The 17,782-nt window shown below is 38.3% G+C and overlaps 1 protein-coding gene across 28 annotated transcripts in view; it reads left to right on the top strand.

Moving 5' to 3' along the window:
• The window catches only part of ANK2 (ankyrin 2), a 224,613-nt gene that overhangs the window by 166,011 nt on the left and 40,820 nt on the right, over positions 1 to 17,782 (top strand). For 16 of the 28 annotated variants that reach the window (XM_045880551.3, XM_045880556.3, XM_045880553.3 and 13 more), the window contains 5 exons: positions 8,016 to 8,240; positions 10,851 to 11,005; positions 13,429 to 13,640; positions 13,938 to 14,142; positions 16,732 to 16,828. In XM_045880551.3, coding sequence (XP_045736507.1) covers positions 8,016 to 8,240; positions 10,851 to 11,005; positions 13,429 to 13,640; positions 13,938 to 14,142; positions 16,732 to 16,828 — 894 coding nt within the window. Of the gene's footprint in view, positions 1 to 1,521; positions 1,558 to 8,015; positions 8,241 to 9,753; positions 9,853 to 10,850; positions 11,006 to 13,428; positions 13,641 to 13,937; positions 14,143 to 16,731; positions 16,829 to 17,782 lie in introns of all 28 variants that reach the window. The other 12 variants (XM_045880549.3, XM_045880548.3, XM_045880571.3 and 9 more) reach the window with 2 other exon arrangements.

Here is a 17,782-nt window from a genome sequence, read left to right on the forward strand (position 1 = left end):
TTAGAGTAATAGAAGACACAGCTTCTACCAGTAGGCAGTATTAGTAATTTTCTTTTATTTTTCCATTGACTAATGTCGATGACTACAAAAGAGTAGGTATCAGTGCTTAAAAAAATCTGTTCTGCCCAATATATACAGCAAATATCTGGCAAAAGAAAGGCTCACAGTAATATTTTTGTTTTTGTTCTTTGGATTGTGTTCCTGATTCACAGTCTAATCAGTTTCTAGCATCCCAGTCATGATCATACCAACATAAGCTTGGGCAAGAATTTGAATTTTATAATTCTTCTCCATTTCAGAAGTGCGTAATGAATTAACAAATGAAAGGCACAGTTCCTAGTAATAGTTTTGTGATTCATTTTAAATGTTATTATTTCAATGGTATTATTTTTATAGTTCCTTAATGCCAGGCAAGTGCCAGCAATTAAATGCCACTTCATGATGTTATGCTACTAGAAGTCCATAAGAAAGTGATCTGTTAAAGGACTTCTTTTTCATAAAAACATGTTGACAATTTTGCTGTGAACCTAAAGCTACTCTAAAAAATAAAATCAGTTAAAAAAAAAAAACCTGTGCAGGCAACTAGCTCAAGTAGTGGAAGTTGATCTTAGAAACTCAAGGAAGTCAAGACTGTTTCTCATTTGACAGTATTAATATTTATCAAATATCTAGATCAGTTAATTTAGTTGTTTAAGTATTTCAAACACCCTAGTTTTTTTAAGGTACAGGAAAGTAAATTCCTTTGGATGAAGAAAATTATTTTCTAAGTGGCAAAACAACTGTTTTGTAAGGTTGGATTTCTGGTCCATTCAGCATGTATCCTTTTGTATATTGTCAGGTGTTGAAAACGCAAGTGAATCATATGAAAACTTACAGAAGGTTTTACAGAAGAGCAGACTCGGGTAGAAGAGGCATGAAAGGATTGTAAAGTGGGATTAGACAATATGACCAGTGAGGACAACAAACCACAAAGCAGGGAATGAAAGTCTTGAGAAAAGCACTCTTTGCATAGTTTTTTGTTACCTACTAGTAGGTAATTAATGTTACCTGCTCTACCTTAGAGTTGATGCTACTCTTTGTCATTGAAGCTAATCTTTAAATTGTGCCTCTTCTGTTTGCGTTTCTTTGGTAGAAGCCCAAAAGGGCATTACCATTATTTTGAAAGTATTAAAAAAAGTGTGAATGAAAAGTTTGGAGACAAACTATGTCCATCAAATCGAAGACTCTGTGACGTTCATTTTAAGAACCTTGACATTTTGCATCCCTCCCCCAGCCAGTGTTGAATAAGGCTACAAATCCAAATCCAATCCCTCAGCTGGGAGTCACTGTGAACCCCCATACCTTGCTCTTCTCTCCGCATTTGCATAGAGCTATATCTCCTTTGTATTTCCATCTTTTTTTCAATGAATACTGTATTGGTGTATAAGTAATATATTTCAGTTGAAAGTCACTTCTGATTTCCTTCTTTATATTTCACTTTATCCATTCCTTCTCTGTGCTAAAGTATCTGTTCTGTTGCAGCCGCTCCTCTCCATGTCTTGGTCGTGACAACAGCAGGTGAACTTCTGCATAATTCCTTCTCTGACCATGTGGCCTCCCCCTCTGCCTCTTTCACCATCACCTTCTGCATATACCCCATCTCAGGATGCTTTAGTGTGAAGATACCTAGCCAGAGAGACAGAGAGAGATTTATTTTCTCCAAATTGTGGCCATTGCTGAATTCCCTTTCTCTATGGTGGAAAGAAAGTGGGTACTTTTTAAAATTTCTTTGGAAATCAGGCGGGCTTGCACCAAAATTATTGTAGACCTACTGTGAAAGCCTGTTTTGGCCATGGGTCTCCACGTCTCCATTTCTTTTGTGAGAAAAAGTGCTACATAGAGCTGAAGAATGTCATTTCTGGCAATTATGCAAATTGGGTGAGCTATTTTAAAGTTATATTAAAGGTTATGATTTTAAGTGTCACTTAGCAGGGTTGTTTGTTTTTTTTTTTAAGCCATATTCTAGGTGACCCAAAGGCTGAAAGTTTATTAATAGTGCATTTCCTTTCTAGTACTGCTTTAAGTGCAACCTTTTGATATTTTGGAAATTGTGCTATAGGATGATGCTAGTCAGTGTTCTAAAAATATCTGTTCTTTATTATTTCAGTAAGGTTATTTTTAAAGGTTCTTATCAGACTGCTAATGCTAGTATTTTTTTTTTAAAGATTTATTTATTTATTTGACAGAGAGAGACACAGTGAGAGCGGGAACACAAGCAGGGGGAGTGGGAGAGGGAGAAGCAGGCTTCCCGCTGAGCAGGGAGCCCGATGCGGGGCTCGATCCGAGGACCTGGAATCATGACCTGAGCCGAAGGCAGACGCTCAACGACTGAGCCACCCAGGCGCCCTGCTAGTATTTTTATTATACAGTCATGCACCATGATACTACAGATTTTCTACAGATAAGACAATTTTTATTATCCAATTTTAGAAATTTTGTATCCCTCCTTTTACTTTTTCTGAAACACACACTAAATATTATGTTTCTATACATGAATACAGTGAGTGATAAATAATTGATTTTAACAAATTAGAGCCAATTTTTTCAAAGCGATTTCCCATCAGTCTTTCAGTCTGTAGAATTTGGAGGACGAGGAAGGAATTAAGGGAATTACAGAGGAGAAAGAGCTCATGATGTTGTTTTCTCACATAAACCCAGAAATCAGATTTAATTTAAGGCCCTCGTGCTATGTATATGTGGATCACTGAAGCACCCTGAAGATTTTTTTTTTTTTCCTATCTTCACCCAGTAACTAACTCTGAATGCTGTAATCTCCTCCCTGTCCCCACCCCATGGTCCTGGATGAATTAAAAGTAAACCTGAGGATTAGTAACTTTTGGGGTGGAGGACATGGTCCTCAAAAGACCAGAATCATTGTTTTCTGCCTCCTCTGAAGCATGTACCTGTTTAGCTAATCAAATTGTGTATTTGCAGGCAAATCCTCTGCATCATAATGGCAGACGGCTTTTGCTTTTTATTCTTTTTAAATTGTGATAACACTGTATTCTCACAATTTAGAAAACTTCAATAAGAATTTCTATTTTGCATGATTGCTGAATTTCATTTGGAGAGTAAGATATGCAATTAAAGCTGAGTATAGTCTGTGATAAATTTTGTCTGTACAGTCGTCAGTCAGTGTTGAGTGCAACGTGTGTCCACATTTTCTCCCAAACTGTTCGTTGACTGTTTTAACCATACAGCAAAAATAATATATCTTTCTTGGAGTAAAAGCAGTTTATTTTCCAAATAAAAATTCTTACAGAGCATCTGACAGTCATGACACATTTCAGTATGTTTCCTAAGCTTAGTTAACAGGAAATGGCACATAGAATTTTAACACCAGATCGCCGTGGAATTTATTTAGCCGAAGTCTCTCATTTAGTGGATGAGAAAACTAAAACTTGAAGACAGGAAGTGACTTCCTTGAGGTTACAGCAATAATTCAAGACAGAGATCAATTTAATGATAGATGACATCCAGGAAAGAGCATGGTGCTTGCTGCATTTTGTGCTCTGTGATAATAGTACCTTTATAGCTTATTTAAATAGTGAAGTTCATAAACTAATAAAAACCCCACCATCACATTAAACTGCTTTAGCAAAGTTCCTGGTTCATTTTAGATACCCAATAAAAGTTAGTTTCTCTGTTTTTTAGGTGTTGTATTGCACTATAATTTTTAAGAGACTCAAAATACATAAAATCATCTGGGTGTAGGGAAAGGAAAATGACGGGAACAAGCATTTATTGAATTCTAGATGCTTTACCCACACATGGTTTAATCCTCACTGCAACCTCAGTGGTAATATTACTATTCTCCCTCATCGACAGACTAGGCTTTAGTCTTCAAGCTCACAAGCAGCAGAGCTGAGCTTCAGTCCATACATATATCATCTCCCCTGTACATATTTAATTACATGTTTTTACTTTAATTCCTTTCATCTCCAAATGTTTGCAGGTTTATCTTGTCCCAGTTTTAATCTCCTGAAAATATGAGAAAATCATATTTACTTAATCATCTCTAGTATGTGAGCTGATTCATCTCATGACTCATAGCTTCCAGCCTTTCACTTTTTCCTGTGGTACAAAAAAGTAAATGGTCTCTTACAGTCTGTTTTTTACATCGCAGAAAAACTTCACTAATTCTGCCACCTATCCAAATAGTGAGACCTTCTGATAGTCTGGTATTTTTAATGAAAGTGTTCAAGTGCTTACCCAGTTGTATATTATAAACTATTGGGATTAACTAGCATGTTTTATCTAAAAGACTTTTCATCAGGACTTGAATCATTATTTCTCTTATTCCTTCTTATTTGAAACAAAGAATTCTTTTAGTGTACAATTCTGCATATTCAGCTTTTTTGTTAGTTGTTATTCTGCAATTACATTATTTGAGTTTGATTTCTGTATTTTCTTGCTGAATTTATAAACATTTTTATCAATTTTGACAATTAATATTCAGTTCTTCTAACCTTTCTGTTTCTCTCTTGACCTCTTTCTCTTTTTCTTTCCTCTCAACTCTCCTGCCTCTGACTCTCTCTCACTCCCTCTTCCTCCTCTCCCTCTCCATCTCCCTTCCCCTCACTCAACTCTCCCTTCTTCTCTGGCTGAAGACAATTCCCTCACCAGAACTTACCACTTTTGTTAGTCTGTTAGTTCCTTTAGTTAGTTGAGAAAGACACAAAGGCTTGTTTTCCTCGGATATGTAATTTTTCTTTTCTCTGAATTGTACATATTGGCACCTTACTTTTCCCCATTTGCTGTGGTTGGGTGCAGTATTTAAATATTACTTTCCAGTTCTATAGGATGCCGAGACACTTAGAGTTAAATATATCTACTTGCAGATTCAGTCTTTAAGTTCTTTTATTTTGATTTTCCAACCTTTGGTCTTTCTTCATGAAATTTTCACCCCTGATAAAATTGTTTCCTCTGTTATATTCGAACTCTTGATTTTTGGTTGCTCCCATTTTCTACTAATCATCTATCGGGGAAATAAACATATCGTGTCTCTTATTTGGGAGCAGGAAAAGACCTGTCGAGGGATATTTAACATTGAGTATAGTCCTTCCCAACTATTTTGCTATTTTATGAGCTGAAATATCGGAGTCTAGTAATTTGAATGAGTTCTGACTGGATTGGTTGTCCAGAGACCAAACCATTAAATTACCTTCAATTTTGCTGTTTTTTCTCTTTATTAGCTATAAATATATACTACTTCTTACAACTTGCTCTTCTCATTCTTCCATTCATTCACTTATTCAACAATTATTTATTGACTACCTACTGTGTGCTCCATGTACATTGTGCTAGGCACTGGGGGGACATAGGAAGAACAAGGTCACTGCCAGTATGGTACTTACGTGGCTCCCATTTGTGGTTATAATTCACTTCTGATTGACCAGGAAATGAAGTGATTCTGAGTAAGTAGAACCATCATGTGAAACCTGGGGCTTAGACTGTGAGCTGCTTGGCAGGAGCAATGATGTTTTCACTTTCAGGGTCTTCAGTTCCATGCAGGGCGCCCACCAATAGGAGGGTAACAAACATTGCATGCTTCTCAGGCATGGAAATGGAAATTATGGAGTAAATGAGAACAAAAGAGGATTTCAAAAGGAACAGTCAATGACACAAAATCAGAGAAAGTAATCAAACGTGTAGTTATTGAAACATTGTTACAGCTAAGAACATAGCTACTGTCATTCACCTTTTTAGAAGATGCACCCCTAGAAGACATTCTCCATATTTTTCTAGTTGGGGACATCATATAGGCCATAAGTCATCACTGGAATAAATATAGTGGAAACACAATAGCATGTAATATAAGTGTGAAAGTTCCCTAAATGCCTTCAAAAGGTAGAAAGACTGGTAAAATCGAGTACGTGTATTATAATAATTTCTTATGAGTTTGAGTCCCTGTTCTGTTCATCAGTGGTGATGGTAATCAAAAGATGAAAAAACAATTAGGGAAAGTCAGAAATATTGCAGTGTATCTAGAGAAACACTGGTTGAAACTTAGTAGCTTTGCCCCTAGTTTTTATAAAAATTGACATTAATAGCATGGTCAAATAAAAATAAATAAAATGGAGAAGAAACTTCTGTATTCATCTAGAAGTGTTATCAGTTTGTTCCCATTCTTTTGAGCAATACTACATTTTAAAACACAAATAGAAAAGATTTTTTTTTTAAGAATTCATACTTGGACTAGTAATAAGAAAAGCAGCCAAACTTTTTTCATTGTTTTTTTTTAATAAAGACCAGAAACATCCATTCTTGAGTATTGAACAATTGATTATACTCCCCACTTTTTGCCCTCTACTAAAAACTTGAGGGCTGGGTGTGAATGGTAGTTCTGGGCTGGCTCCTGCGGGGGGAAGGACGGTGACAGATCTACTTGTGGTCTCATTCTGCATGATGGGCTTCAGACAGGCACTCCAGCTCCTCTGCATCCATTTTTATTACTAGCAGTAGGATTTCTGTTTAATAGCATGCTTAACGAGTTCAGTGTCCTGCTATGAAGAAGATGTTAACATATTTTTCATCACTTGTCTAAAAATAACATCAATGTATTGTGTTTCCTATAACTTACCTGGATAAAATATCTTTCACATGTTTTAAATGTTGTCCTGGATGCAACATCTAGACATGGTGAAGCTGATGTAGTTCTTGTGCTGGTTAAGCTAGAAGTAGATCCATAATACACCTGTATGTTGTTTTCCTCTTTGTTTTGGTATATAAAATCTTGCAAATGCGATTAAATTGGGAAAGACAGTAATGTAATCTGTATAAGGGTGTACACACTGTTTGTTTGTGTCTTTGTGTATCTGTGAACAGCACTTGGATTGCCTGGTTTAATTTTCGCTCCTTGTGGAAGTGAGTGCCTCCAAGACTTAAATGAGTGTTAGGACTATCAGAGTGACAAGAAGTCGAACTAAACTGTATCAGGATCCATTAAGACTATCACGCAGGAAATATCATGAAAATTTAAAACTAATCCTTTCTCTTGGTACACTTAAACAGTCACTTGGATTATAGTTCTTTTATGCATGAACAATTAACTTAGTAAAAGAGCAAAATAATAGCCAGATAGAAGCCTTTACATTTCTAAATTTTTAGCTGTGATTTTCCACATGCAGTTCACTATAATTTGGGGAAAATCATGAGGCACAGATCTCTTCCATCAGCATGAGCCCAGGGTTTCTCTCTTCAAAACACAGAGTGGAGGGGATTTATAATCTTATTTCCTGCCCACCCCATCTTTGCTTCAGTTAGACCGGTATGGCAGAGAGCTTCCTACTTAGGAACTGAAAAAGTACATGTCAACCGGTAAATTGATTCTATCCAAAACATTTAATTTTTTGCTTCTCCTTCTCCTTTAGAATGCAGTAAGTTAAAAACCTGCATCCTGGGTAAGATGATGTTGGAGCAGGATGCATGTACATATATCCTTGGGAGAAGGCCTATGAATCTTTTTATTTTAAGTTATAGAATTATATTAAAATGGGTTGGACAAGATGTAATTTTGAAAAGTCAGATTGGATTAACTTAGAAAAACTGCAATTTTTTCTTTTCTCTCTACTCTATCCTGACATTATTTCAGCATGTGGATTTTTCAGGACACACCCAGACAGAAGCAGAAGTCTTTGCATTTATAATGAAAGAAGACTCATCAGTGTTCATCATATAATTTCATTCCATTTTCTAAGTCAATTGGACAGATTTTTAATTTACAGTTTGTATTTAATATCACCGATGTCAACAAAAACCAGCCAAATTCTTTAGTTACAGATCAAAATAATGCAAGAACTAAAACAATGACAAAAACAGAAATAAAGTGAAATAACTTTTAAGGACAAATATTTTGCCCCCATGCAAATACATTAAAAAGAACAAAGCAGTATGAGAAAAAGTTAACTTGACAAAGCTTGTTTATCTGCTTCTGGTATTTCAAGACGCAGCTGATCTTCTATTTTAATTTTTAGTTTCCTGGTTAGTTTTATGGTGGATGCTCGAGGTGGCGCTATGCGAGGATGCAGACACAATGGGCTCCGTATCATTATTCCACCTCGGAAATGTACGGCCCCAACTCGAGTCACCTGCCGCCTGGTCAAACGCCATAGACTGGCAACAATGCCTCCAATGGTGGAAGGAGAAGGCCTGGCCAGTCGCCTGATCGAAGTCGGACCTTCTGGTGCTCAGTTCCTTGGGTAAGGGTTTCTGATAAACCTCCTGCTTAGTCACCGATGAGCTTGTGTCCTCTACATGAAATCCCTAGGATGGAATGAAGAAAGGTACGTCGGTAACGTCGTGAAAGAAGATTGGCCCCTGTGAAATTAGTTAAAAATTGGAAGTAGCACCTCGGTGCTTGACTCCAGTCATATGCTGCTTATTTTAAGGCATGAATGAGTTCAACATTCAGGTGAATTAGGATTCCTTCTCTTTGGATATGACGATAGCTGCTAGGCTCCCAATGTGAATGATTGTGTTTTAGCCAATGGTAGGTACTTTTTTTTTTTTTAATCCTGAGACTCACATGGTAAAGGCATAAAGAAAAAACACTACTCTATTCCAAACCTAAATTTAAAGTCCTGTGTAGTTATGAAACAGAATGATTATCTTTGGAAAGCAGTGTTTTCTTTATAGGATATCCAAAAATTTACTCCATGTGACTTGTCGTTTCTGTTATCAAAATTGCTATCTTGAGTCTTAAAATTACACCGGTAGTCTCTTTAGTTGTAGTTTTTATTAAGATGACAAAACCAAGACTAACTTCTGCCATGCTCATTTTAGCAATTTTGAGCGGAGGTTAGCATTTCTTCCTTCTTCCGCTTGTACGGCTGTTGTTACATATGAAGTGGTGTCTCAATATGCCAAGAAATGACTAGCTGCCGCTGAAAACTGACAAAAGGATGAAGTTTTGGAGGGGGGCAAGTTTCAAAATATTTTGAAACAAATCAATTGTATTTAAGTCTTTTCATATCAAGTCTCTGTGCTCAAAAATTGGGAGGAAGTCCTATTTATCATGTACTCTTTGCTGGTGTTGTTTGGGGGAGAGGATTTGCTTTAGAACTTGGGGAAATGTTCTAAAGCCTTGTAATTTGGAGCAAATGATTAACAGGTTGCTGCAAATTATGTTCGCACCTGAAAAGGGGTGTCTGAAATTCTCCAATTATAGAAGCCACCTCCCATATCCTCCTAAATGGCCAGAGATTTAGAAGGAGCCCGTGAAGTTCTGGGTTGCGTCAGAAATGCCATTATGGTTGGACTACATTGCCCAATGATCCCTTTCATCTTCTGTACCAGGCCCCTTTCCCTCCTTTATGTTCAGGTAGTTTTAGGCTTTTTAAGAAACTCCACATCTGTTGAGGAATATTCATGAAAACATCTGCCCTCTCTGCAGAGTCAGAGTTTTTATTATATTCCCAACAGCTTTGTCTTTCCTGTGGAGCATATTTTTGTTGTTGTTGTTTATTTTTTTGGCTCATGCCCTGGCAGTGAACGTTAAGTAGGGACAGATCCAACACCTAAGTGTCTCCTTCCACGCGCCTCCATTGTACACTCTGGGTCTCAGTTCCTTGCTCTTTGTGACCAATGGAGGGGGCAGAACCAAACGCAGTGTGAAACCACATTTCACCCTGTTGATCAGCCGGGGTTCTGTGGAAAACAATACCTGAAGCTTACTTATGTTCTTTCTTTCACTGCTGCTTTGGATGTACTCAGTAAACTTCACCTGCCAACGGCCCCTCCCCCACTTAATGAGGGAGAAAGTTTGGTCAGCCGCATCCTTCAGCTGGGGCCTCCTGGAACCAAATTCCTTGGGTAGGAGTGACTTAAAACAAATTGATGGCTGCTGGCCCCCATTCTTCTCCTCCTTCTGCAATATGATTTCTCTTTTTGTCATCGTGCCCATGACATGTCCCTCCCTATGATTTAAATTCTGTATAACCTATCTTTAGTGGACCATTTCTGACCCTTGTGGTATGTGACTTTTTATTTTTGAGTGACGTTTTTTATATCTTTTCCCTTAAAGTGCTGTGACCTTCATTTTCGTTTAAAGCATGAGATCTGCCTAGTTGTACTACGTGCTAGTTATTATGATGTTGTTATGATAGATTTGAAGTCTGTATCAAAGCAACCTGGACTGAAAAATCAAAAGCCTCCATAAATTTTGAAAGTGAATGCGACCTGAAATCGTCAGGGCAGTGCATGTTCTGGATCCTGAGTCTAATAGGCATGGGACACAATTGGGCTGTCTGCTGAGGTGCTGCTCAGTTAGGGCACGCTGTGTCCACATGCCTATTATTCCCTTGATTGAAAAAAATATATATGCAAAAAACCATGAGTGCATGTCTCTTTAGTTCCCAAGTAGTTAACTTTTTGACATCTTTTCGTTTACAACACATCCAATTACGCAACATATGAGCCATTTTCCTTCTCAACCCATTTTGTCATTTGCACCTTGTAGAAAATGTTTTAGGAGATTGGCACACATCATGGATGTGCATGCACATTTCTTTTGGTTAAATGTGTTATACTTACATTGATCAAAGGAGAAGTTCCAGAATGCCACATGCACTCCCAGGGAAACATTATTTGGCTTAAGGTAGCAGCATGTCCCTTAAGGATTGGTGCCCCCGAGGTGGAGTGCTCCTGTGTGACCATCTGCTAGCCGATGGGCTCTAGAGGACAGCCCGCTATGCCACTGTGCCGGGAAAGAGAACAATTTCCAGGTCACTTTGCAACAGACAGAGTCAAGGTGCTTGTCTTGCTGTTGGTTAGATCTCGTCCACACTGAATGTTCTGCCTTACCGTGTCAGGCCCGTGATCGTGGAGATCCCTCATTTTGCTGCCCTTCGAGGAAAGGAGCGGGAACTGGTGGTCCTACGCAGTGAGAACGGGGACAGCTGGAAAGAGCATTACTGTGAATACACTGAAGACGAGTTGAATGAAATTCTTAATGGCATGGATGAAGGTACTTCATATTAAGGGTTTTAAAAGAATTCTAAAGTGGAAGCATTAAAATGATCTATTTCTTTTTTTTAAGATTTTATTTATTTATTTGAGAGAGAGAATGAGAGAGAGAGAAAGCATGAGATGGTCCAAGGGAGAAGCAGACTCCCGCTGAGCAGGGAGCCCCATGCGGGACTTGATCCTGGGACTCCAGAATCATGACCTGAGCCGAAGGCAGTCGCTTAACCAACTGAGCCACCCAGGCACCCAAAATGATCTACTGCTTTCTTATGACTTAAGGGTGTGTCTATGTGTGTGGGGCGGGGAGGGGAGGTGGGCTTGGGTATGTGTGGTCCTTGTGTTATTTTACTGCATTAGAGGATAATATGATCTCCTGTTTAAACTTTCTATTAAGGAGATAGGAAAATTAAGTTCACTCAAACATCTACATATAATTCAAACAAGGCATTAGCTGGGGTAGAATTTTATATACTCTCCTACACATAGAGTTATGGAATTTATTTTTTTCATTGCGGCTTTGATGTCTGTAAATCCCAAATCCAGCTTGGGCCATCTAGCCATAGGTTGAAATATCTCAGTGTGACTGGAGGGAATTGGCTCATTCTCTGGCCTCCTTAGGCTTCATAAAAACGACGTCCCAGTCCTAATACCAGGAGATGGGTTCCACTTTATTTTTTTTTTAAAGATTTTATTTATTTATTTGAGAGAGAGAGAGAGAATGAATAAGCAATGAGAAGGGGCAGAGACAGAGGGAGAAGCAGGCTTCCCGCTGAGCAGGGAGCCCGATGCGGGGCTCGATCCCAGGACCCTGGGATCATGACTTGAGCCGAAGGCAGACGCTTGACTGACTGAGCCACCCAGGCACCCCATGGTTCCACTTTAAGTAACTACACAAATGGGGCAAGTTCTTTGCCTAAGTGCCAAGAGCATACCAAATTTTGTGCAGAACTGGACACGCAGTGGTGTGGCTACTTACCATGTTTCCCAAACTTGCAGACTGCTGCCAGAAGCTTCGGGCGTGGCTTGCGGATAGTAAGTGTAGCCAGACAGCAGCGGCTTTAGTATTTCTTTCTGCATCCTGCTGAGGTGGAATAAGAATAGAGGCCAGGCTTACCCTCTCCAAGGGGTAGGTGGAAAAAGAAATTATGCCCTCTAGGTGCATAGGTCCGTATTTTCCAAGCAAGATAGAAAGAACAGGATTCTTCCTGATAAAGCTTGTTCCCTGCAATATTTAGCTGCTTCTGCTTCTTGGAGCCAGTTCTTTTGCCTGCACTTAGGTTTAGGATACTTTCCTCTGAGATATTTACCTGTCATTAACACTGCCATAAACACTGGCATCTTGTCCTTGACGAGTTCTGGTATAACTCTCTGTGTATAAAGCCTGTTTTAAAATAAAGAATCAGATTTTTGCATTTTTGTGTTCTCTGTGCTTGGAAATGCATTCTTTGGAAGTATGTTCTGGTGTTTGCCAGTGCATCAGTTTTCAGTTATGCATGATCAGATCCTGGGACTTCTGGCTTTTGCTCTCTAGTTATATTCAATTGTCAAGAAAAATATAGTTGCTGTTCCTGCCTCTAGAATGGATTGCAAATGATTTCCAAAAATAAACAACTTTCCGTGATCCCTGAAAATTCAGTGATCACCTTAGTGCAGATTTTCTGCCTTTTAAGCCAGTCTGATTTTTGTGTTGCCCTGCATATCTACATTAATGCGATTTACAAAGAGCCTCTTATCCTATCTTCCTGACAGTAGATGATATGGTTGGTCAGTTAATGGTTTCAGGGAAATACTCAAACCCTGAATTTATAATCACTGTTTTGTTTTGGTTTTTTTTAGTATGTGACTCTTTCAGAGACAACCATGTCACTAGAATAAATACACAAAGACAAACCTTACCCTTACAGGACAGATTTTATTCCTGCACTATTGCCCTGAGAACTGAAAGGGCCATATTTCTTCTTAAAACCGCAATAACTGGTTGTTGAGCGAACTTTGAAATTTGTGAAGAAAAGAGGTCCAGAAGCTATTTCCTGTACCTCACGTGAACCAAGAATAGGATAGGTTTGTTTCCATTCCGGGTTTGCCCTCAAAACCCCTCATTTCCAAAAGCAGGCTGCCCTGCACTCCTGCTTCTGGAACTGGATGCTTTCCTTTCACAGTGCCCTGGAAAGACCTAGTTTCCACGGAGAAATAAAACGTGCAGACTAAATGCTGATAGGTCTTGAAAGACTGCAATTTTTTTTTTTTTTCTGGTGTTGTTAGGATTGGGAGTCTTGCTTTTTAAATTTTCCTACTATTTAAAAAAAAAGGGGGGTGTTTTTGCTTCCACGCTTATTTACTATTAACTCTGCCATGGAGTTTGCTAGAATGCTTTTGGAAGGAAATCTTTGCTCTGTGAAGAAGATGGGTCATTTCTTGTCTCAGTGCTGGATAGCCCGGAAGACCTAGAAAAGAAGCGAATCTGCCGCATCATCACCCGTGACTTCCCACAGTACTTTGCAGTGGTGTCTCGCATCAAACAGGACAGCAACCTGATTGGCCCAGAGGGAGGCGTGCTGAGCAGCACTGTGGTGCCCCAGGTGCAGGCCGTCTTTCCGGAGGGGGCGCTAACCAAGAGGATCCGTGTGGGCCTACAGGTATGCCCATGTGGGATACAAGTTAACCTAACATGGGTTTTTACTCTAGTGATTCAAAATCAGCTTTTCAGGTGGGAAATACATGGTTAATGTGTCAAATTATCCCCAAGTGAGTAAGTTCTGCCCTTAGAGATTGTAGGTCTCCTAAAGTTTTATATGAGGGCTTAGTACTGAACTTACAATTGCCATATTTGAAGTCACCAAACTGATTTATGAGCTAAAAAGCAATGCATTGAGTAAGAAATTTGACGTAAATATAGATATATTGTTTATGTTACTATTTTTTTTCTTGACAAGGCTCAACCTATGCACAATGAGCTGGTTAAGAAGATTCTAGGCAACAAAGCTACCTTCAGCCCTATAGTCACTTTGGAACCTAGAAGAAGAAAATTCCACAAACCGATTACCATGACCATTCCTGTCCCTAAAGCTTCAAGTGATGTCATGTTGAATGGTTTTGGGGGAGATGCACCAACCTTGAGATTACTATGCAGCATAACAGGTGAGTCCCATATGACTATGTTAGTAGAAAGTTCTGAAAGGAGAAACAGATCATTGTAAATATTAAATTACCTTCGTCATCAGATACCTGTGAGGTTATATGCATTAATTCAGGAAAAGCATCCTACTTAACTAGGCAAGTGAAAGGAAATTAATATTTATCAAATACAGCTTGTATACCAAACTATTAGACCCTTTATATGTATTATCATTTCTGTCTTTATAGTGGTCCTATGAGGAAGTGTTAACCCTATTTACTGAAAAGGAAGCCAAGGCTGAGCGAAGTTCTATAACTTGCCTGAAATCATACCATAAATACTTGGCAGAGTTGGAATTCAAACCCAATTTTACATGCCTCAAAACCCAAGTTTCAAGCCTTCATTGAAGACTTTATGAAGTCTCAAGCCTTCATTGAAGACTTTATGAAGTCTTACATGAAAAATAAATAGCATCTTGAATAATTATACCCAGTAGTTCAAACATCTGTCTGGGAATTGGTTTGTCTTTATCATTGATCTGTTGAACTAACTTTGGAAAAACAAAGTAAAGGTTTTTAATGATTAACTGAATTTTGGTCTTTTCAATTAGAAGTTGTAATAGCTTTCAGACAACTACCATACTCCAGAAAGACATTCCCAGAACGTTGGTTTTTTCTGCTCAATCATACCACCACAAATGGTGAGAGGAAAAAATCTGCACAAATAACCTGTGTTAGGACTACATCATTGCACTAATAATTTCCCTATTTCACAATAACTACGTGTTGTTGGCATTCAGTAAATATACTGCTGTCAATAGGAATAATCACCATCCCTGGTTGTTTAGGTATTGTTAGAATTTTTTTTCCTTTCTCCTCCATATTGAAAGGAATGTTCACCCTTATTTTGTTCTATAATTCTCCCTTCTTATTAGTGTTTTTTTCTGTACTTATGATAGCAGACCATTGACACCTTTCCCCATAAATTTAATATTATGACAAAAATTTAAAATACACAGACTACAATGAGTATGAAAGGAAATCTTACACTTCACTTATGATCGCTTTCCCAATTATCCATTTCTGATTGTTACCAGCATTCCTGGGTGTCATTCCCATACTTTTTTTCCATGGGTATATGATTAACATTTTATAATGTGCAACATAATGGCATGGGAGTGAAAGAAGGAAGACTGAAAAATGTCTGTGGCACACCTGCCCTTATAGATGATCAAATGAAGATACCACCTGGGCCTAGACGCCATCTAATCTAGTTATTCCAGCCATAGATCTTCTGATAGGTTTGCACTTAACAATTCCTTAAATTTATTTGTTAATTAAAAAAAAAAACATGTTAACCAGAGTTTTAGATTTTTGTGTTTTGCTCTGTTATATGGTTCTGCTAAGAATTCCTATTTTAGAGGCTTGCTAGAATAAGTTTCCGTGAACTTTCTTTGATAACTCATTTCCTTCTTTAAGGAATTTTAGAGTCACAATTTTTCCTCATCTCAAACATATATTCCCCTACAATGCTTTAAGACTGTTTTATCCTTATCTATGCCAACGTAATTTCCCAGGAGAATGAAAGTCAATATCAGCCTCCATGGTGATCTTTCTGTGCAGAGGCCATCCTTCAGTACTCATTCACTCACCTTGCGGTATTACTGAGCTCTTAATATTTTCCAAGCATTTTTTTTTTTTTGCCAACCTTGAACTGCAAATTGAGAGGAAATTTTATTTCTTAAAAATATTTCCAGGGGCACCTGGGTGGCTCAGTTGGTTAAGCGACTGCCTTCAGCTCAGGTCATGATCCTGGAGTCCCAGGATCGAGTCCCGCATCGGGCTCCCTGCTCGGCAGGGAGTCTGCTTCTCCCTCTGACCCTCCTCCCTCTCATGCTCTCTGTCTCTCATTCTCTCTGTCTCAAATAAATAAATAAAATCTTTAAAAAAAAAAAATATTTCCAGAAAATATGAAGTTCAGGAACAAAAGATTATTTGGATTTTTGTTATTTTAACAAAGTATTCAGCTCCTTGGTTGATCGAAGTAGCTTTTAAAATCATCATCATTTTAAATTTAAAATGATCTTCAAAGCCTAGCAATTACAATAAAAGCTTCAGAGTATCAGTCAGATCTTAACAATAGAGAACAAACTGAGGGTTGCTGGAGGGGAGGTGGGTGGGAGATGGGCTAGGTGCGTGATGGGTATTAAGGAGGGCACTTGTGATGAGCACTGGGTGTTGTATGTAAGTGATGAATCACTAAATTCTACACCTGCAACTAATACTACAGTATATGTTAACTATCTAGAATTTAAATAAAGACTTGAAACATAAAAAAAAGAAAGTCAGAGACTAGAACACTTAGTAGGTAATTTGAGGCAGTTATTCAAAGAACCTCCCTTTAAATTAAGTTCCTTGAAAGGTAGTGTCTGCTGTTTGTTTTCAGTGTGTCATTTTTTAGCATGTCGTTTTTAGACATGTTGTTTCCAATATGTCATTCTGAGGGGTGGATGGGATGATATGGGTGAACACAGCCAGAACCACAAAGACTTTATTTTACAATTCAGAGCCTGGAGTTTTGCCTGATTTTTTTAAACAATCATATTATTTCAGGTGGAACCACTCCTGCACAATGGGAAGATATTACAGGAACTACGCCATTAACATTTGTCAATGAATGTGTTTCCTTTACAACCAATGTGTCTGCCAGGTATGGTTATGCAGCCCAGAAAAGCCCACTATGATATTGCCCCTCCCCATTGTCTTTTGTTTTGTTTCTTATGTTCTTTAAAAGTGAATCTTTTTGGTTTGCTTTTACACATCTGCATTTACTTTCATATTTTAAACTGGACTTGCTAACAAATGTAATAGTGATGAGACAATAAAGGACAACCAGTCAGATTAAAATCTAAGAAAAAGAAGGGATTGTGACCCTGACTCTGGTTTTAGTAGCCATCACTGATTTTTCCAGTCCCAAAGGTCTTAGGAAAGATAAATTTCCTGCTGTCAAAAAATAGCCTGAACTACTTTTTCCAACAGAGTAATAAAAACACAAAGCCCACCATGACTTGCTTAAATGGTTTCAAGGTTTCCATGACTCTTATGCATTCTAACACATGTGCATATTACCCATCTATTACCCAATTACATATCACACATCTGCTAAAAGCTGAAGCTATCTAGTTTTATGTCATGCACACACTAACTCAGTTGATTACCATTAGTTCCCATTTGCACTGGGATTAATGGATTGCTAAGCATGTCCCATTTAATTTGATTACTACAACAACTGTGTGACTTAAATAGAACAGGAGGTATTGTGGCCATTTTACAGATGAGAAAACTAAAGTCGAGAGTGGTTAAAACTTAAGTTTATATTCAAGGGGAAAAGAAAAAGTAGAAATTCATGAATAAGTCACTAATGGTACGGGGCAGTACCTGGGTGTGGTGTGGCATGTGTTTGTCCTTTCAGCCGCTCAGGCTCAGCTACTGAGTCTCGGGCTCTGTGAGCCACTGCGATCTGCCACTTAGGCATCTACACTCTAATGCAAGACATGGCAAGTTTTGCATGAGAGGTACCCCCAGAGGTATTAAAGAATTCAGCGGAGGGTATTTGCATCGGGATAGAGAAGATGTTTGAGAAGAGGTGACTTAAGAGACATGT

Source organism: Mirounga angustirostris, unplaced genomic scaffold (assembly GCF_029215605.1).
Source record: "Mirounga angustirostris isolate CCGP_5_RB_7025 unplaced genomic scaffold, mMirAng1.0.hap1 SCAF_2, whole genome shotgun sequence".
Lineage (NCBI taxonomy): Eukaryota > Metazoa > Chordata > Mammalia > Carnivora > Phocidae > Mirounga > Mirounga angustirostris.